General features: G+C 37.5%; 2 protein-coding genes across 2 annotated transcripts; both read right to left on the bottom strand.

Annotated features, from left to right (window-relative positions):
* Positions 1-3,500: 3,500 nt before the first annotated feature.
* LOC120138983 (proline-rich receptor-like protein kinase PERK4) lies at positions 3,501-20,605 on the bottom strand. The gene is made up of 9 exons (XM_039154351.1): positions 20,591-20,605; positions 19,938-20,514; positions 19,782-19,868; positions 19,623-19,693; positions 19,435-19,511; positions 19,152-19,290; positions 18,365-18,526; positions 17,698-17,961; positions 3,501-3,511 (listed from the first exon to the last, which is right to left on the bottom strand). The coding sequence occupies exons 1-8, from the start codon at positions 20,603-20,605 to the stop codon at positions 17,719-17,721; spliced, it is 1,371 nt and encodes a 456-aa protein (XP_039010282.1). The 3' UTR covers positions 3,501-3,511; positions 17,698-17,718.
* Positions 20,606-20,647: 42 nt separating this feature from the next.
* Positions 20,648-21,111, bottom strand: LOC120138982 (proline-rich receptor-like protein kinase PERK10). The gene has a single exon (XM_039154350.1). The coding sequence runs from the start codon at positions 21,095-21,097 to the stop codon at positions 20,648-20,650; it is 450 nt and encodes a 149-aa protein (XP_039010281.1). The 5' UTR covers positions 21,098-21,111.
* Between the last annotated feature and the right edge of the window lie 1,400 nt (positions 21,112-22,511).

The following is a 22,511-nucleotide window of genomic DNA, read 5'->3' as shown; positions in this document are numbered from 1 at the left end:
TGAGTGTTCATAATCGTTAATATCTGTTCGTTATTTCTTCGATTTTGTGAAGTTATTGCTGCTGATTTGGTTGTGTTATGTCTATTTTCGTGCAGGTCCTTACTTTCCAGAATTGGTGATAAAACGAGCGAATTCTGCATTTTTTTTATTATTTGGTCACTGCTGGAGACATGGGCACGACTCTAGGCACGACGCGGTCTGACGTGGCAGTTTCTAGAAGGTCCAGTCAGCGGCGGTTTCTAGAAGACTTCGTCTGCACGCCTTCTGAAAGATTGACGAGCAGAGTTGCATTAGGAGACTAGTTTAAGTTTGAATTTAAATTTAAAAACAATTATCTTTTGTATTATTTTATTATTTTCTTTGTTTATCCTTTAGGCTTTGAGAGGCTATAAATACCCACTTGGGGTAAGCCTAAACTCATCATTCGGAATACATTCTTCTTTTCTCTCTAGTTTTTATAAAAGCTTTTCTTTTTACTTTTCAAGTTCTTTTCATTTTTCTTATTTTCAAGTTTTTTTTTATGCTAAGTATGACTTTTGTCATGCTTAGCTAAACTTTTCATAAGCCGAGAGCTGTCGCGATGATTCAATTCCAACGGGAGAATTGAAACGGTCCCTTAATATCTTCGGAATATCTCTCTCAATCTCTACGCTTATTTTTCAAAATCAAAACAGTTTTCAAAATCAAAGATTGACTTTGGTCAAGAGGTTGTTGCGATTAAACGTGTGAGAGGAAGATTCGACTTATAGAAAGCAATTCGACTTCCTGGGAACACACTTGGCGAGATAGCTTCGCCAAGAGGTATTTGAGATCGGAATTGACGGTTATAGAAGCAACAATCCGAGTCGGACGCCACGAACTTAAACGGTAATTGATCTACAACAATTGATGTTGTTAGAATCAATTACCGAAGCCGGAATCAAAGATTGCCTTGGGTATTCGGTATACAAGATAGAGTCACAAGGATAGCCCTTGTAGACAAAGTAACCGACGTGAATCCCGAAGAGAAAATCTTATTCGATGATCTACGAAAATTGAGTCAAAGCGAAGCTTGAGGCTATTTTCACATTATTTATTCACAACCTTATTTCTCCTATTTTTACTTCAATTGCTTTATTTAATCGTCTTTATTACTATTTAAATCTCATTCTACCCAAAACCCCCCATTCTACTATCTTTCACGCCTGCCATAGACCAATCAAACATTAAATTAAGAATTTTCCAAGTCCTTGTGGATTTGACCCTACTTCTCTACGCTACAAATTTTCCTTTAATTATTATCCGAGAAGAAGGAATTTATTTTGACATCAAAACGACAGTTGTCAAAATTGGCGCCGTTGCCGGGGACTTCGCCAAAGTTACTAATTTTTTTGTTTGTTTTTTATTTATGACCAGGACTAATCCGGGGACATTAGTGGAGTACAACCTGGAGATCGAAGCTGAAGCTAGGAGACTCCACGCACAGACACTTCGGGAAAGAAGGAGACAACAATCAGATCCAGAAGAAGAATCAAATTCAGGTAATACAATCCTGATGGCCGAACCTATTATTCGGGAGTTAGCTGCGGCACCCACTGAACAAGGACCTATGTGCATTAATTTTCCCCAAGGTGAAACTCCATACCAGTTGAAAACCGGTCTTATTCATCTCCTCCCTACATTCCGCAGATTGCCAAACGAGGATCCACACAAACATCTCAAAGAATTTCACATGGTCTGCTCTAGCATGTCACCACAGGGAGTAACCGAGGATCAAATCAAACTTAGAGCTTTTCCTTTTTCTTTAGCCGATTCAGCTAAGGAGTGGTTATTTTATATTCCTCCTAATTCTATTACTACATGGGCTCAAATGACTCGTTGTTTTCTTGACAGGTTTTTCCCTGCGGCAAAAGTAAGTGAATTACGAAGGAGAATACTTGGAATCAAGCAACTTGATGGAGAGTCGCTCTACGACTACTGGGAGCGGTTTAAGAAATTATGTTCTAGTTGCCCACAACATGGGTTATCCGAACAAACACTCCTTCAATACTTTTACGAAGGACTATCTCCCTTGGAAATGAAGATGATCGATGCAGCCAACGGTGGAGCCTTGGTGAATATGACTCCTACTGAAGCAAGAGACTTAATATCGACGATGGCTGCAAATTCCCAACAGTTCCGCGTAAATAATGAACCTTCTCGAAGGGTTCATGAGATAAGTTCATCTTCCTTGGAAAATAAAATTGACAAGTTAACTGAAGTCGTAAACTCTCTTGTTGTAGGAAATACATGACAAAACCGATTATGTGGAATATGTGCACTACCTGATCATCCAACAGACGATTGTCCACTGATTCAAGACGATGCAACAGCTCAAGTCAACGTAGTCAGAAACTTCCCGGGACCTCCCCAAAAAGCTTATAATCCTTACGGTAATACATACAACCCAGGATGGAGGGATCATCCGAACTTCAGTTATGCGTAGAACCCGAGACCGAATCAAGGCTATCAAGCGAGACCTTCACCACAACAACAGCCGCCGAAGACATCACTAGAATCGATTGTCGAAAGGTTAGCACTATCCCAGGAGAAATTCCAGACCCGAACTGAAGCCCACTTCCAAGAGATGGACAAGCAATTGAGCCAACTGACTCAAACCATTGGGAGATTAGAGTCACAAGGTAAACTTCTATCTCAAACTGAAGTGAATTCGAGGGAAAACGTTAGCACCATCACCCTTCGGAGTGGTACAGTAGTAGCGCCACCTATCCCATCAAACCAAGCAGTCCAAAAAGAAAAGAAGACCAATGACGCAGGATCTCAGAATGAGAATGAAGAAGAACAAGTGGACGATCCGACGCCATCTCCCTATAACGTGCCACCACCTTTTCCATCAAGGTTAGTTAAAAAGGATAAAAAACCGAAGAAAAGGAAATATTAGACGTACTTTGGAAGGTGGAAGTTAATATACCTCTCCTTGAGGTTATCCGAAAAGTTCCAAGGTATGCCCGGTTTTTGAAGGATCTCTGTACAACAAAGAGGAAGCTTACCAGAGTCGAAAAAGTAAGCTTAGGAGCGAACGTCTCAGCCGTTTTCCAACGAAAGTTACCACCTAAACTGAAGGACCAAGGTATGTTCGCAATCCCTTGTAAAATTGGTAAGGTTGAGATTAAACGAGCTATGTGTGACCTTGGTGCATCAATTAATGTAATGCCTCTATCTGTCTATAAAATGGTCACTAATGATCCTTTGAAGGATACAAAGATTTCGATACAGCTTGCCGACAGGTCGCTAATCTATCTTGAAGGACTCTTGGAGAATGTATTGGTGGAAGTAAACGACTTGATATTTCCCGCCGATTTTTATATAATCGACATGAAGAATGAACGCACGAGCACATCGTCTGATATTCTTTTGGGGCGCCCTTTCCTGAGCACTGCACACACAAAAATTGACGTGAGAAGTGGAATTTTAACTATGGAGTTTGACGGTGAGATCGTTAAATTTGACATATATAAGGCAATGAGATATCCTGATAAAGTGGAAAGTTTAAATTCTGTCGACTCAATTGATCCTTTGGCTGACGAATTTTTAAAGACTAATTTCTCTTTTGATATATACAGGAAGCTGGATGGTCATGATGAGAACGTGAATTATGATCATACATAATTGAATTTGATTTCTTCTAAAATCTTACCTTCTGTTCTGCAGGCACCCGAAGTTGAACTTAAACAATTGCCTGACCACTTGAAATACGCCTTCCTCGGACCATACAACAGTCTGCCAGTAATCATATTAAATGGGTTATCCGAGGAGGAAAAAGACTTGATCACGGTTTTGCGCCAAAACAAGGGGGCTATAGGATGGACCATTGCTGACATAAAAGGTTTGAGTCCATCTACTTGTATGCATAAAATTAAAACCGAAGAAGGCGCAAAACCAACACGTGAGGGTCAACGCCGGCTGAATCCACCAATGATGGAAGTGGTAAAAAAGAAGATACAAAAACTCCTAGATGCAGATATTATATATCCAATTTCGGATAGCAAGTGGGTAAGTCCGGTACATGTAGTTCCTAAAAAACTGGAGTTACTGTGGTTGAAAATTCTGAAGGAGAACTTGTACTTACACGAGTTCAGAATGGATGGAGAGTTTGCATCGATTACAGGAAGTTGAATTTGTTAACTCGGAAAGACCATTTTCCTCTTCCATTTATAGATCAAATGATAGAACGATTAGCCGGTAAATCTCATTATTGTTGTCTTGATGGATTTTTAGGTTTTTTTCAAATTCCAGTAGCACCTGAAGATCAAGAAAAAGCGACATTCACATGCCCCTTCGGTACCTTCGCCTACCGACGTATGCCTTTCGGACTTTGCAATGCACCTGCCACATTCCAAAGGTGTATGATTAGTATTTGTTCTGATTTTTTTGAGAAAGGTATTGAGGTCTTCATGGACGACTTCACTGTTTACGGTAATTCATTCAAGGAATGTCTATTAAATTTGAAAAATGTGTTGCGTCGGTGCCTAGAATTTAACCTTGTTTTGAATTATGAAAAGTGTCACTTTATGGTTGATAAAGGTTTGATTCTAGGACATATTGTTTCGTCCAAAGGAATTGCGGTAGATAAGGCGAAAATGGATATCATACGTTCACTTCCTTACCCCACTTCGGTGAGGGAAATTCGTTCTTTCCTTGGTCATGCAGGTTTTTACCGTAGATTCATTAAGGACTTCTCTAAAGTAGCGCAACCATTGTGCGAGCTATTACAGAAGGATAAAATCTTCAATTTTGACCAAAAATGCCAACAATCGTTCGACGTATTGAAGGAAAAGTTAGTGTCGACACCCATAGTCCAACCGCCAAATTGGGACTTTCCCTTCGAAGTTATGTGTGATACTTCAGATGGAAGCGTTGGGGCTGTGCTCGGACAAAAGATCGGGAAAGAACCTCACGTTATCGCTTATGCATCCCGCACCTTGGATTCCGCACAACGGAATTATTCAACAACCGAAAAAGAATTACTTGTCATTATTTTTGCATTAGACAAATTTCGATCATATCTTCTTGGCACTAAAGTTATTGTTTTCTCCGATCATGCAACCTTGAAGTACTTGCTCAGCAAAAAGGAGGCGAAACCACGACTAATCCATTGGATCTTGCTCATCCAAGAGTTTGATTTGGAAATCAAGGACAAGAAAGGATGTGAGAACTTAGTAGCCGATCACTTAAGCCGGCTTCCAATCACTGCGGTTGATTCTCCCATTCGCGAAGAATTCCCGGAGGAAATCTTGATGATGGCGCAAACATCAATACCTTGGTTCGCATATATAGTTAATTACTTAGCTACAGGGAAGTTACCATCTGATTTAACGAGAGTCGAAGTAAACCGCGTTAAGAGAGAATCTCGTTTCTTCATTTGGGATGATCCATATCTTTGGAAGCATTGTTCGGACCAAGTAATTCGTCGATGTGTTCCTGAAAGCGAGGTAAGCTCAATCTTAAATTTTTTTCATTCTTATTCGTGTGGTGGACACTTTGGACCGAAACGAACTGCTCATAAAGTCTTGGAATGCGGATTCTTTTGGCCTCATATTTTCCGTGATGCCTACTTGTTCTGCAAAACTTGTGATAATTGTCAACGTGCAGGTAATTTGAGTCGAAGAAACGAAATGCCCCTTCATCCTATACATATATGCGAAATATTTGATGTTTGGGTACTTGACTATATGGGTCCATTTGTTTCTTCTTTTGGCAATTATTATATAATTCTTGCGGTTGATTATGTTTCGAAGTGGGTGGAGGCTAAGGCCACTCGAAACAACGATGCTAAAACTACTGTTCAATTTCTAAAGAATTGTATTTTTTCCAGGTTTGGTACACCGAGAGCGATAATAAGCGATCGTGGCACACACTTCATCAATTGAGTAATTGATGTACTTATGAGGAAGCATGGAGTGAATCATAGAATTGCCACGGGTTATCATCCGCAAACGAACGGACAAGCGGAAGTTTCAAACCGAGAAATCAAGATGATTCTTGAGAAAATAGTTAAGACAAATCGCAAGGATTAGAGCTTGAAATTGATTGACGCTCTATGGGCTTATCGGATTGCATACAAAGGACCTATTGGCATGTCACCATACCGCCTTGTGTTCGGTAAGCCGTGCCATTTACCTGTCGAGTTAGAACACAAGGCATATTGGGTCGTAAAACAGTGCAATATGGAGCTAGAAGCGGTTGGCGAAACACGGAAGTTATATATATACAAGAGCTTGAGGAAATTCAGAGAGATGCTTACGACAACGCAAAAATATATAAGGACAAAACAAAAGAATTTCATGATCGAAAAATTGTTTCTAAATCTTTTTCTATCGGACAAAAAGTTCTTCTTTTTAACTCAAAATTAAAACTTTTTGCAGGTAAACTTCAGTCAAAATGGAACGGACCTTATACAGTAACTAGAATATTTCCTCATGGCGCAGTCAAAATTGAAGATAATTCAGGCACTCGGTTTAAAGTCAATGGACACAGGGTTAAGCCATATTATACGAATAGCGAAGTTTGCTTAATTGAAGATCTCAACTTGGAAGAACCTGTAGTCTGAATCAGGTCGTCGAGCTAACGACGTTAAATAAAGCGCTTCATGGGAGGCAACCCATTATTTTCCGTTAAATTTTTATTTTTAATTTTTAATTTTGTTCGACCAGGCATGTTTAATTTATTTTTTTTATTTTTATTTTGCAGAAACCGAATATTTTTATTCGAACTTAAACGACGAAGAGTTGCAAAATTTCCATTCGAAAAGTTCTAAACCCGGAACTTACAATGCACGATCGAACAGAGAGGGAACAAAAAAGGAGAAGCCTGTGCGCGCCGTTTAATTAACGGCGCATGTTAGCAGAACCCAAGGGGGGGCTCGGCGCACATTAGCGAAACCAAAATATTTCTTTCCCCCCCTTTTAAAGATTCTGCCACCCACCTTATCCTCTCCCCCAATTTAATATTGCGTGGACCCCAACCTATCACCATCTATCCATTTTTTTTAGATTTCAAACACTTTATCATTAAACAAATTAAACCCATTTTGACTCAAACTCATCTCCCACGTACGACAGTATCAACTTCAACCCAAGTCACATAAACTTCCTCTCCTACTCGACAACCCCCCAAACGCACGCCTCCTCCTTATCATCGCCGGCGGCTACGACACACCACGCTTCTCCTTATCCCGCTATGGTACGCACGCGAAACCGACCCGATGCCACCGACGCTCCGCCTCCCACCATACTTGGAGGACGACGCCGCTCAAACGCCCCGGCGTTCGTCGAGGTGCCAAGCGACTCCGATTCCCAACCGCCGCAACCCCCGGTTCGATCAGCACAAAGTTATGGCCCGGCTCCGATATCGCCATACCATTCGGCATTTGTGCCGACCGCCTCCTTCCGTCCCGGTCCAAGCACATCTCGTCGCCCATCCCCTTCGCGATCTCCATCTCCGTCGTTTCACTCCATGCCAACTGAGGCAACGTCATCTCGCTCACGACGGACATCATTCCCGTCATACTCGATGCACTCGGCCACATCGGATAATGCTCCCAAGGTAAACTCTAGCCTCGTATCAATTCAACCTTTGCTAATGTACCACCATGTCTATGGTTTTACAGAGGACTTCACTGCCGGATTTCCACCCCCGGATCCATCACCCGTGGCATCCAGCTCTCGGCAACACCACGACCGTGATACTTCGCCAACCTATCCACCTAGCTCGTGGGACGTACCCGCGAGCCCACCTTATCCATGACCCGGCCTTGCATTATATCCATCGCTTCCTCGCTTACAACTATTCTGGCCGGAATGACTCATCGTCCTCCTTAAGCCACGTCGAGCTATTCTTTTTATGGTGCATGTCCGCCGGTGAGCATGTGAACCTCGATTTTTGGTTTGCTCGGGCTTTTGAGATCGTTATCCGATCCAACCGCCCACTTATCCTTGGCCCTTACATTACACATTTAGCTTCTCGCATCGCTCGCTTTGATGTAACATGATTTACTTATGCTTTTTCTACAGATGCTTTAGATGAGCGTTGCTTGGATTCCATGGGCCTACTTACCGGAACCCCAACTGCACCTTACTTCATTCCACTAGGTGTCCTCACTCCTCGCAGCAAGCACGTCTTCACTCGTCGACACGCACCAGCACCGCCTCCTGCAGTACCACGCCCAGATATGCAGTCACAAATGGATGAAGTCCACGACCGCCTCCACTCTATCGAGACAAACATCACAGAAATTCTCTCATACCTCCGTCCTAGCACCTCTCATTGTGGCCAAGGCCGTGGTCGCGGTCGACACTAGATCAGGGGAGTACTCTATTCCTTCTCTTGTATTTTAATTTTTCGTTTTGAGGCAAAATGCTTTAAGTGAGGGGGAGTAGAGTGTAGGATTGAATTTCCTTTCGTTTGTCTTTATGCTTTGAATCTAGTATGTGTTGGTTGAATTGGTTGGAAATTTCATTGATTGTCTTTGTCTTGGTGAAAATTTTTGGAATGTTATGCTTGTTTGGGAACACATGATTATTTAGGTTATGATATTCTTGATAATGGATAGCATGGATTGTGATAAGTTGGTATTTTTGTGATATTCCATGATTTTGTTGGTTGAAATGTGATTAGCTCAATGCATGAAAACAATTTGGTGAGATTTGAGCCTTTACGAGCATATCATTTTCGCTCTCATTTTGTTTGATTGAGTGTGTCGAATTTGACATTGGCATTCTAGAACCTGTATGTTAAATACTGTCGAGATTACACATGAACATGATGCTTAAAAATGATTTGGGCACCTTAGGATTAACCATTCCGTTTCCCCACTAAATAGCCTACCCATGCATATTTTCCCTTAGTTAACCACTTTTGAGCCTATTTCCATTTCTTTGTTTCCACCATATTCATAAACCCGATCCTTTTTATTTTATCCCTCTTTTCTACCTTTTTCAGGGCAAGTGAATAATTTTACCATTGTATTTTCCATCACAAAAAATGTTGAAAAAAAATAGCAGTTCGAAAAAAAATTGTTCGAAAGAAAAAGAAAAAAAAGACATGAAAGAAAAAATGGAAAACAAAACAACAAAAGTGTGAAAAAGAAAAAATGCATTTCGACGAGAAAATTGTTATTTGATATGTCGTCTTTTTATCTTGTTGTGCTTAATGTTTTGATGGAGTTGAGATTATTATTTGTTAGTTCCTTGCCTTGAATTTTAGCCATATATTTAGCCTTTTCCCCACCTTTACCTAAGCCACGTTACAACCAATAAAAGACCATTTGATTTATGCATATTGTTCTTATTAGTAGTGGAGATTTGATTTACTTGCAGGCTTATGGTAATATCGTGTCGATTCTTACATTGAGTGTTTCTTTACCCCAAACACATTGAGTGATTTGAGTGAATCCCGGTAAGGTATTGAGTTATGAGCATTGAGATTTATGAATGAATGGATATTACAATTGCACTTGACTTGTTTCAATTGGTGATGTTCAATTGATTGATTTCTTGACTTCAATAGTTATTGTGGTCTCTACCTTGTTTCCTTGAATATGAAACTTGACAAAGAACGTTTAATGAAGTTTTTGAATGATTTGGTTAATCATACTTGAGGACAAGCATGAGATAAGTGAGGGGGAATTTGATGAGTGTTCAGAATCGTTAATATATGTTCGTTATTTCTTCGATTTTATGAAGTTATTGTTGCTGATTTGGTTGTGTTATGTCTATTTTCGTGCAGGTCCTTACTTTCCAGAATTGGTGATAAAACGGGCGAATTCTGCATTTTTTTATTATTTGGTCACGGCTGGAGACATGGGCACGACGCGGTCTGACGTGGCAGTTTCTAGAAGGTCCAGTCAGCGGAGGTTTCTAGAAGACTTCGTCTGCACGCCTTCTGGAAGATTGACGAGCAGAGTTGCATTAGGAGACTAGTTTAAGTTTGAATTTAAATTTAAAAACAATTATCTTTTTTATTATTTTATTATTTTCTTTGTTTATCCTTTAGGCTTTGAGAGGCTATAAATACCCACTTGGGGTAAGCCTAAACTCATCATTCGGAATACATTCTTATTTTCTCTCTAGTTTTTATAAAAGCTTTTCTTTTTACTTTTCAAGTTCTTTTCATTTTTCTTATTTTCAAGTTTTTTTTATGCTAAGTATGACTTTTGTCATGCTTAGCTAAACTTTTCATAAGCCGAGAGCTCTCGCGATGATTCAATTCCAACGGGAGAATTGAAACGGTCCCTTAATATCTTCGGAATATCTCTCTCAATCTCTACGCTTATTTTTCAAAATCAAAACAGTTTTCAAAATCAAAGATTGACTTTGGTCAAGAGGTTGTTGCGATTAAACATGTGGGAGGAAGATTCGACTTATAGAAAGCAATTCAACTTCCTGGGAACACACTTGGCGAGATAGCTTCGCCAAGAGGGATTTGAGATCGGAATTGACGGTTATAGAAGCAACAATCAGAGTCGGACGCCACGAACTTAAACGGTAATTGATCTACAACAATTGATGTTGTTAGAATCAATTACCGAAGCCGGAATCAAAGATTGCCTTGGGTATTCGGTATACAAGATAGAGTCACAAGGATAGCCCTTGTAGACAAAGTAACCGACGTGAATCCCGAAGAGAAAATCTTATTTGATGATCTACGGAAATTGAGTCAAAGCGAAGCTTGAGGCTATTTTCACATTATTTATTCACAACCTTGTTTCTCCTATTTTTACTTCAATTGCTTTATTTAATCGTCTTTATTACTATTTAAATCTCATTCTACCCAAAACCCCCCATTCTACTATCTTTCACGCCTGCCATAGACCAATCAAACATTAAATTAAGAATTTTCCAAGTCCCTGTGGATTCGACCATACTTCTCTACGCTACGAATTTTCCTTTAATTATTATCCGAGGAGAAGGAATTTATTTTGACATCAAAACGACAGTTGTCACTAATTAATTATTTTTTTAATATATAACCATCAAACAAACTAATTAAATAATTTTATATTTATGTATGATATAACTTAAACTAACAAACTAATTAACTAAAATTTTGTAAACCCTTAAACTAACTAACTAATTAACTAAAATTTTGTTTTACCTTAAACCATAAACTAACAAACTAATAATTTAAAATAATAAACTAATTTAAATAATTAAAAAACTTACCTCGATATTGTGTTATCCCTTTCTTCTTCTTCCTCTTTTCCCTTGCTCTCTTCTCCCTTTATTTCTTTTATGTTTCACTCATTAACCCCATCTAATATATAATACAACCACCCACCTCGTCTGCTTCAATTATTCACCCTCAAATTATCATTCACGTGAGCTGAAGGACTACAATAATGCAGTAATAAGGGCTGCAATAATGCAGCTGAATTCACGCTGCATGGGAGCAGAGGCGTAGCGAGAGCAGACCATAGGCATGCATGGCGACCTATCCCATGCCACGCATAGCGACCTATTCCATGCCACGCATGGCCCATGTAAAGCACCAAAGCAGAGCTTGTAGCAGAGCAGCAGCTGGAATCACAACGTTTGTCGCCGGGCGTGCATGGCGATCTGTGTTGGGGACGTGCATGGCACATGCAGCCATTTAAAACGTCCATTATCTGCGTGCAGCTCGCCGGGAAGCCATGGCGACGTAGTAGGTCGCCCGGAAGGCATGGCGACCTACGACCAACTATGGATTTCACCATATTTCAGCAAATAAAATGGGGAATGCATTATCTCATGAATTATTTATTTTGAAAGCATTATATCGTGAGTTTTGCCCACTCAAAAGTATATTATTTTTTGGTCTGGATATTAAACTGTATTTTTTTTTATGAAAATAGAAATTGTTAGTTTATTAGAAAACATGAAATATCTAAGATTATAATTGATAACTAGGACATATTCTTATAACAACTGACACAAAAATTAGTTACTCGAGATCAAATAAAAGACTATATGAAAAAGGTTAAAAATCTATTCAAAAACTCCGAATAAAAGATATATGCAAACATAGTTGACTGTATCGACAAACGGACCACAACGTGTGTAACCCCCTCAGACCGATGCGATTAACCTGATCCGATCTGGAGTGTCACATTAGGGCCACCAGAGCGACCCAGCATAAAAATAGCAAAAAATTTAAAACTTTTATTAAAACATGTAACTTATAAAATGATTTATCATTATGCAGAAATAAAACAGATTTTTAGACTCGTATATAAAACAAAATACAATTACATGCCCCCTAATCACATGTATCATACTCTGCAAACAACGCCGGAAGAATTCATTTACTGAAGTCGATAGATGCACTGATACAATTCTTTTAACCTAAAATGGTGAGTAATAGAGTGAGCTTCGAAAAGCTCAGTAATACAGAACTACCAGATGATGTTGAAGAACGTGCAGATACAGATAAACATGTATTTCCTTATCGGTTCAGTTATCTACAGATCTCTATGTTGAGCGGAAATCCTACTGATATTTCAGGTAATAACAGATAATATTCATTTTAGATGTAACAATATTTGGGATGTTTAGGTTCAGGAGATCAGAATAGATTTTCTAGTGTGTTCCCACAAAACCATGTAAAAAGATACATATCTTAAAAAAACATATATATATATATATATATATATATATACCCCTATCCGTTCACATCATAAATGTGTAGGTTCCCTAGAACCATACACCCAACCGCACATGCCATTTAGACCCTGAGCAGAAAGCCAAAGAGTCTGCAGATAATCTTCCTCTAACAATAAACCCCCCAGATAAAACATTTTTCCGTCGGTAAACGGAGATATCAGAAATCAAAACAGAATTCAGATTAGATATCAGAACAGAATCCATATCAGAAATCAGAAAAGAATTCAGGTAATATATCAGAATAGAATTAAAGTCAGAAATCAGATAAAATATTTATATGATTGGGGAACACACCATAGTTTACAGATATTATTCAAAGGTACTGAATAATCTTATCAAGTAGAAAAATACAGATCTTTAGTATGTCGATAGAATGTTGGAATTTAGAATCACTATTGGAAGAGATCAATAACTGATGGAATCATCAGTGATTCAAAATGAAATTTACGCTGATAGGGAAGAAATGAAGGTTCAGGACATTTACAGTCTATGTCCATTGATTTCATTATCAAACAACTCTAGATGAATATCTCCCAGAATTAATATTTGTCGATTGGTAAATACATTATCCTTCCAGGGTATTTACTTTTTAATACAAAAAATTCTTATCTATAGATTATCTTCAGAATCATCGCTGAATATATCTTAAGGAAACTAACATATATTTCAATGCTCTTTATTTCATTTCCACGCTTCCACGATATCATGAAATGCTGACGTGCTTGATTTGTAGTACATGTCCTATAAGAACATTACATTATGTATGTTCATTAATGTTTCAAGACCCATTCAAATCACTTATTTAATCCTCAGTCCTTGAGGTTACTTAATTTATTTAGCAGTCAAGTGTATTCCAGTTACTTCAGAGTTTTTCAGAGTAATTCGGATGTTTCTGAATTTCGGATAAGTATTGTACTTCCGTTCAGTTCAATTTGGTCTTCTAGGTTGATTTGTCTAACGAATATCCACTTTTGAGTATCGAATGCGATCCAAAGTTGAGCTGAGCTGGTTACTTCCAAAATTATCATCAATCCAAACTTAATAAGACGAACCAACATTCAAGTGATACTTATATCATTCAGATAATGATATAGCACTAGTATTGGTTGACGGCTTAAGCTGCGTTCCATAACTTTTAAGAGCAGTACAACATCCATGTTTATTTGGATTTCTAAATTAATCCAAGACATTTACTTATTCTAGGCCATAAGGGTATTTTGGTCATTTTAGTGCTCATTTATATTCTATTCATTTAAGAGCTCGAGGATATCCAACCATTCCTAAGCTTGGTGATATTCTTGGTCATTTGCATTCAAAGGGTATTCTGGTCATTTTACAAATCTAGTGTATTACAATCATTTCCTTACGTCCAATCTTATTATCGAATTCAAAATTATCACTTATTTCAGTCATTTTGAACAATCATGTCAAAAGAACACCCCCGATAAATTATTCTTCAGGTTTTTACTCATAACTCAGATATTTTCGGGTCAAGTGCCTTCTCAGATTTTACAAACGAAATATCATGATTTTTTCTGTACAAAGATAGGATCTTAACAATTAAATCTATACTTAATCGAGTTAAGTATGAATCCTCAAAGTACTTTCTCATTCAAGGTCAACTCAGACTATTTTACCTCTTAAGGGCATTTTTGTAATTTCTTAACCAGATAATTTCGGTATTAACTCTAAACCAAATAATATAATTTAGAGATCCTATGATTAATTGCTTTCCCGAACATTTTCTGATCTTGAAATGATTCCCTTAACAGACTCCTAGATTCTTGCTCAAATCCTCTTGGGTTAAAAACGATTATCTATATTTTCTAAGCAAAACTAGCATTTCTTATGCACATCAGTAGTTTCATCATATCAATATGTCTTTAAAAACCTCTTATCAAACTTCCATAGTCAAATATTTTCTTTTTATAACATAAGGGTATTTTCGTAATTTTACCCTACCGAAGCATTTTCATAATTTCTCATCCAAGTATCTTTAACATTTAACCTTTGATGAAATAAATTATAAGTTACAGATCCAGGTTGATTTCTTTATCACTGAGCACAGAACTTGTAATTTAATTCTAACAATCCATCAATTTCTTATAAAAGTCATCTGAACCATAATCAATTACTGAACCTTTTTACCGTATTCAGATCGAGTGTAGAAATTAATTAACTACAAAAATGAGACCAACGTTATCTTAATCATGCATTTACCAATATTCACATGTTTCATAAAAGCATAAAGAGGTAGTAAAGTATTACCTCGATTTTTGAGTCATACTGATCGACCATATAAATTCCATTCGAACGCCTTTGATCTTTAATTCAACTTCCAATATTTCCTCGAATCCATATCAACAGAAATTACATCAAAATGGAGCTTAATTCAAAAAAAAAAAAAACAGATCGAATCGGGTGATAAATCAATCAAAAACAACTTACTGAGTTCGAGTTTGGCGAAACGAACCCCAAAATAGATTCGAGACGTCAAAACATAAAATATGACTTTTCAAAAATTTTAACTTTTCGGTCAAAGTCAAAGTCAACGGGTTTAACTGGCAATTTCGAGGCCTTCGGGTCCGAATTTCGAAAAATGGACTGCGTAATCGGACTCAGAACATCGAAATAAGTCATGATAGGTATATCCGGTCAAAGTCAAAGGTTGTTTAACGCCAGTCAAAGTTCTGGTCAACAGTAGTCAACGCCGGTCAACGATCAACGCCATTTTACAAAAATATCACCCTAACAAAAATGAATTACAAAATTAGCTACATTTTATAAATATTTACAAAACTAAAACCTGAATTTTACACAAATATCACCTTAACATAAATTAATTACAAAATTAACACCCGTGCGGTGCGTGAACAGTGATACAATGTCAGAAAATTCCCGAAAAAATTCCTAATAATTATTTTAATGCGTTTTGAGACACTTACCGAGCTCGGTTCACAATTTTGAACGGTGGAGAGCTCGATTCCGAAACATAAATTTTTTTGATTTTTTCACCCCTCCACGTGCCGGCGACGACGGAGAAACAGAGGACACCAGCGGACTCAGAACGATGCAAGAAATACGATGGTGCGGGAGGTGTCGAAAACGGATGGTCGGATCGTCATGAATCGACGAAAAACTAACTGAAATCGAGTTAATACCGACTATACTTCCGACTGAAATTAACGACGAACGACGACGATTCACGACGAAAGGTTTGAGGGTTTTGTTCATCGGTCGACAACAAACACGATGGTGGTTTCGGTTCGTCGATCGAAGGTCGGACGGTGAATAGATCGGAGTTCAAAAAGGGGTTATCGGGAGAGGGAAACTGGGAAGAATACACATAAACAATCAAGGAAGGGGTTTATAATTCATCCCATAAAAATGGGTAAATCATGAGCTTAGTAACTGAATTTCCTGTATTTCTTAAAATGGTCTTCAAACTTTGAAAATTTTCAATTTAATCCTTAATTTCTTCCAAAATACCAATTAAATTCACGACTTTATAATTTCTAAAATTTAGTCCCCTAAATTAGGGTGTTGAAACGTGGGATTAAAAATATGAAAGACAACTAATAATCGTAAATCAGAGTCAATATCGTGAAAAAACTATTTTCAAATGTAAATCACTTATCTAAATTCAATATGAGAGTCCAATGTAGAGAAAATCAACACGATAACAAATAAACGTCATCTTGATCAATTGAGATGTCGTTAGATCAAACCTTGAAATTAAACAAAAAGGGCCAAAAGATAGTTAGAGAAAACCAAAAGCGTACTAAAAGACAGAAGAAAATCTACCATAAAGACAAAAAATATTGTATCATAAAGACAAACTATCATAAATTAAAAAAATAAAAAAAAATAAATATATGATATGAACAAATAAAGAAAAAAATTAGTACAATTGTCTGCAAATCAAAGAATGAAAGAAAGAAACAAGACAAGCGGCACTAAAGAGAATTTTCTTAGAGTTTTTTCTTGCTTGACTTTTTTAAAACTATAATTTTAAGTCAACAATAATATTTTTTTTAAAATTTTAAATATTTTTTTTAGAAAAAAAATCCAGTTTTTTGTACAATTAAGCATCACGTAGTAAATATTTTGAAAATTTTAAAAATAATTTATTATTTAAGAAATATATAAAGCCTTTCATCAAGTATTTTTAAATATATTCAATAAAATTAGTTTATTTAAATATTTAAAATAATTTTATTCAAAATTTGAAAAATATCATCACTAAAAACAACAAGAAACATCTCAACGGAGATGCTAAAAATCATTTCGACAATAAATCAAATATTTACCGAAGGTGGAAAGCCATTGAATAGCAAAAAGATTTCAAACTTCCCTTCCAATGAAGGCTTGCATGCCGCGAAAAACTATTGCTGTTTGCATAGAAATATCCAATACAATAAGATTACAGACCTTGAACTGTTTGAATGTTGGGGATTTTATATTAAGCGGTGATGAGACAAGCTTCTAAAATTGGACTGACTTATAAAATTTTAGTGTACTAAAATAGATTTTCAATAAAAAATACATAAAATAATCTAAAATATACGATAATTTTAAATTTGTAGGGGATCACTGTCCCATTTGCCCGTCTGTTTTTCTCTGTTGGCACAGCTATGAACTCTGGCCTGACTGGCGGCGTGGTTTTGCCTTTGTAGTCTCCCATTTCAAAGAGAGAGAGGTATTGTAATTAATTTTAGAAAAAGCTTGATATTGATTATAGACCATATATTATTATCATTTTTATTCTTCTTATCATGTAGAATACAATGAACACACACAAATAACAGAAGCTACATCTTCTGCTATACTTGATCAAGCCAAAGCCTAAGGCATTAAAGGATATATAGATTCTGAGAATTGTAGACAAAACACTTGAATTTCAAAAGAATCCGATTTCACGGTGTAAAATGACCTGGAATGGATATAGCGTTTGATCTGATCAACATTAATCTGCAGACAAATCACTGTATTGCTCTGTTTTGGCATTCAAAATTAAAACTTTTGGTTTGGATCGGGCAGCTCAGGTGTTGTTCTTTCGCTTGTCTCCAGGTCCCACCTCTCTCGAGTTCTCGCCACTGGAAGTTCCGTATTCGCTGCTGGAGAACTCTTGGCTCCCAAGTGCCAATTGTCTGAACCTCTGCATGTCAGCATTGTATGCACTGCTGCTGTACTCTCCACTGGCTCCGAAAATTGTGCTTTGCCCTGGCTTTGTTCCCTCGTTCAGGTCATCCAGGGAACAGTCTCCTTCCAGGATACGCACTATCTGCTTTCCATAATCCTTTTACCATACATAACATATATATATTTGGCTAATTAACCACTTAATTCTGGGGTTGGTGTTGATCATACTTTTAATTTTGTCAATATGATCACATAACTATTTAAGTGGTTTCAATATAGCCACCTGTTATTACAAAACAAACGATGTAGCTGATGTGACTTTTATTGATTAACAACGAGCCAAAGGTCTACATCAGCTACTCCGTTTGTTTTGTAACACCAGGTAACTACATTGAAATCACTTAAATAGTTATGTGGTTATATTCCCAAAATTGAAAATATGGTGATTATATTGACACTAATCCCATAGTTAAGTGGTCATTTGAGTAATTTATCCTATATATAAAAACAAATCAAGTCATCGAAGTTTGGAGATCATTGGAAACCTGGCTCATCTTGGGGCGCTTTCTTGCGGAATGTCGGATGCTTGCAGCAGCGCAGGCTATCATGCGTTGCATTTCGTTATGGTTGTAGTTCATCTCCAGGCGCGGATCAACCAGCTCATTAAAGTTGCCATCTTCCAGTGCACGAGACAAAAGTGGTCGAGCCTGTTCATAAAGTACATCAATTAATATGCAATTTTATATGCTATAAAGTAATTATTTATTCTCCACTTTTGCTAAATCATATTGATAAGATCCGTTAATATTAATGCATCAAATTTAATTATGTTGATGACTATAACGTGTGTTAAGGGTGATCCATTGTTATTCGAACGGTTATCAGTAAAGTACATCCATTCTTTATGGTTTGAGAGAAGAGTTGTAATTGATTTTTATTCTGACGGTGATCGATATTTGATTCTTTATAAGACGTATTGAAGACAATGAATAATGTGAAAGTCCCCTTCTTAGTCTTGTATGGGGCTTATATATTGCCCCTGATATTGATGTTAGACCTAAAGTTATTATGGTTATTTATATATTGAAAGGACATATGAATGTGACCGTTTGACAATGGATTCGAAAGTGACAGATTTTTCGAGCTTGCCGACCGTCTTTTGTTAGGTTAATTGATGGATGGGGACTTCACCCTTGGTGAGAATTTCCAGAGCAACAAGACGAGGAGTTGTTACTGGCAATTTCTGGTGGAGAAACATCTCCGGAAGCATAATAGAGGTATAACAATAAATGTAAATGCAAGAATACATATAGAGGGGAAAGAGGTACGGACCCAATCTACTAAGCTGTCGTCCATTGTATCGTCAACTGGTTGCTTTCCAGTTACGAGTTCTAAAAGCATCACGCCAAATGAGAAAACATCGGATCTATCTGTTAACTTGCCGCATGAGGCATACTCCGGAGCCATGTACCTACACTCAATCAAAAGAAATCAAAACCATTGGAGGATTCCAATTTCCAGTATCCTTGTATGAGTATGACACGATGCATGAATCAATATTTCTCCTCCTCAAACTCACTAGCTCTTAATTTCTGCTTGTGGATTCAGTCCTTACCCAAATGTTCCCATCACCCGTGTCGAGACATGAGTGTAGTTATCAGATGACAACTTAGCCAACCCAAAATCAGCAACCTATAAATTCAGACACATAGATCTCCCAAGCTTAGAATAAAAACTTCATCATTGCTCGCTTGGAGTTCAATGGCGTAGAACAGACACTGATTTAATTGTAAGAGAAGATACCATGGCCTCGAAGTTGTTATCAAGTAGAATATTAGCCGCTTTGATATCACGATGAATAATGCGTGGATTGCCTGCATTCATAATCCAATAATGAAATGAAACGCTTGTGGTATAATGGAGTGCCAGAGAGATCAGAAAAGGAGACAAGGAGCTACTTACAATCTTCATGCAGATAAGCAAGCCCTTTAGCAGAGCCTAACGCAATCCGAAGTCTAGTGGGAAAATCCAAGACAAGGCGATCCTTTCCTGCATTGAGAAGTTGGTAATGCTTCCATATATATGCAAATACCAAAAAAAGGATGAAGAATAGTTTACCATGGAGATGATATTCCAAGGTTTTATTGGGAACAAAGTCATACACCAACATCCGCTGCCCGCCGGCAATGCAATATCCAACTAATGACACAAGATGGCGATGGTGAACACGGCTAATTATTTCAACTTCAGCTTGGAATTCTCTCTCTCCTTGTCCACTACCAGTTTTTAAACTCTTAACTGCAACCTCCTTTCCAGTTGGTAAGACGCCCTTGTACACATATCCGAACCCACCCTGACCAATCAGATTGGCCTGAGAAAATCCATTTGTAGAAGCAATCAGCTCCTCATAAGTGAAAGTGCTCTTATTGAATCCAAGTGAGATATTTGGTGATGGAGGTGGAAAAGGAGGAGGATGGTGTGGGCCTGAGAACTGTGAGCTCGCTTCACCGCTATAAATCTGTTCTCGCAGCGGTACTTGTGAACCCCAGCCGCTGCTGACACCGCTACCACCTCCTGACGGTGGTGGTACATGCACACCATGATCTGGTGCTTTCCCATTAGTTACCCAAGGCGAAGTCTGATAGTTATAATACTCTTTCCCACCAGCGATGTGTTGAACATGCAATACAAATGACTAATTATCAGTTCTCAAATCATAAATTTTATATCAAAACTAGATTCATAAAAAATTCAACAGAATATAAATTTACTAGTATATCATGCATATTGAGTTTCTACTAGCTTTCATTTCCATAGTTTCATGAATGTCAGGAAGTACCTTTATGCTCATCATAGTTCATCACTTGACGGGCTTTCTTCTTTCTCTTACGACAGCAACATACTATACAGCAGATGATAAAAAGGAGCACCAATCCTACTGCCAAACCTGCTCCAATAAAAATTATTGTATCTATGTCGTTGCCGGATGAGTCAGAAGATGATGTTTTTCCAGAAGAACCAACTTGATTGTTACCATTAGTTTTGTGGGAATTAGAAGACTGGGTAGGGGAATGAATGTTGCTACTTTTATGCTTTGGAGGAGGAGAGGAATGATTATTATCTTTTTTGCTTTGAGATGATTTTTTGGGAGGCGGTGGCGATGATTGTGAAGGTGGTGGCGAGTTTTCGGATGGAGAAGAGGTATCTTGTGATGAATTTGATCCTGATGGAGCAGGTGGGGATTCTTCAGAAGGAGATTTCTTAGGGGATGGTGCCATTTTTACGTTAGCTTACCAGCCAAGAAACTCCACCCACTCCCTTATTTCCCTGCCTCCAACAACTGAAGAACCCTGACCAAAAATTCCAGGAAAATGTTGATCAACACAAACTACATGTTAAAGCTTCATCCAATTTGTAACACAACCTTGATCGAATACACAATGTAAATGTTACAGCACTGATATTTTATGATGAAACTCATTAATTTGATCTTACAACGTTACGTTACACTTCTTTTATGAATGTCTCTGCAGAAATAGAACAAAAATTGAAAAAAATATGAAAGAGAGAAGAGAAAAGAGGTACCTGAAGGAAGAAGAAACAAGGGTTCAAAGGAAAGATAGAGAATATTTGGGTAAATTTGCCATAACTCTACAAAGGGGGCCCTGTCGTTGCCTCCCCTCGTTGATTTCCTACAAAGCAGGAATTTTGGCCCTCTGTTTTTTTTTTCTTTTATTGATTTATTCTCTCTCTTTCTTTTGTTGTCTCATTGACACCCTTGATTCATTTTCTTTGGTTAATTTTTTTTTTAGTTTTTTACATTTTTTCGTTGTCTCTCTCTACCACTTGTTGTCTACCATTTCCACATTTTAATGCCCATTTCTGCATCATAAAAGGGGAATTCGCGCCATTATGGGGGGGGGGGGGATTTTACATGGAAAAATATGCCATATATTCAATCCATATCAATATAGATTCAGAAAGTCAAGTTTCTTACCTTAATAAGAGCTAAAACATAACAAGTTTAAGTTTCAAGATCAAACTCCGAAAATTATCCTGAAACCAAACATCTGGTTTTAGAGAGTCAACGTGTGATATCAACAAAGCTGAATGACGGTCGGTTCCATAAGGCAGCCTTGGAGAATCTGTTTAGAAGTCCTTGTTTGACATATGTAGTACATGTAATTGTACCATACATACATGTATCGCCAGGGACGAGGTATCACTTTTAGTTGGGGGACAAATTTGAACTTATAAAATTTTAAAGGATGAACTTAAACTTATTAAATTTTATAGGGGCAAAAACATATTTTCAATAAAAATACATAAAAAAAAATCTAAAATATATAATAATTTTAAATTTTCATGAGGACAATTGCCTCTATCCACCCCTCACTCCATTCTTTTGCATCATATTTTGTGCTTATAAGCAGGGATAGACCTTGGCGGGGTAGATGAGGGCGGGGAGCCCCTAACAATTTGTAATTTTTTTATGTTTTAGATTTTTTTTTATATTTTCTATTGAAAATATGTTTTTGTCCCCTCTAAAATTTAATAGGCTTTCCTCTCATTAAAATATTATAAGTCCACCTCCTAACATAAAATTTTGCGTTCGTCCTAAGTTATAAATTTCACCTAATTTAAATTATGGTTGCGATCGTGTTTTCGATTGTGTTACGTTTATTTTGATTG

The sequence above is a fragment of the Hibiscus syriacus genome, unplaced genomic scaffold (assembly GCF_006381635.1).
Source record: "Hibiscus syriacus cultivar Baekdansim isolate YM2019G1 unplaced genomic scaffold, ASM638163v2 tig00110718_pilon, whole genome shotgun sequence".
NCBI classification, from domain to species: Eukaryota; Viridiplantae; Streptophyta; class Magnoliopsida; order Malvales; family Malvaceae; genus Hibiscus; species Hibiscus syriacus.
Note: the sequence above shows the minus strand (reverse complement) of the source record. Positions and strands in the feature narration are given on the sequence as shown.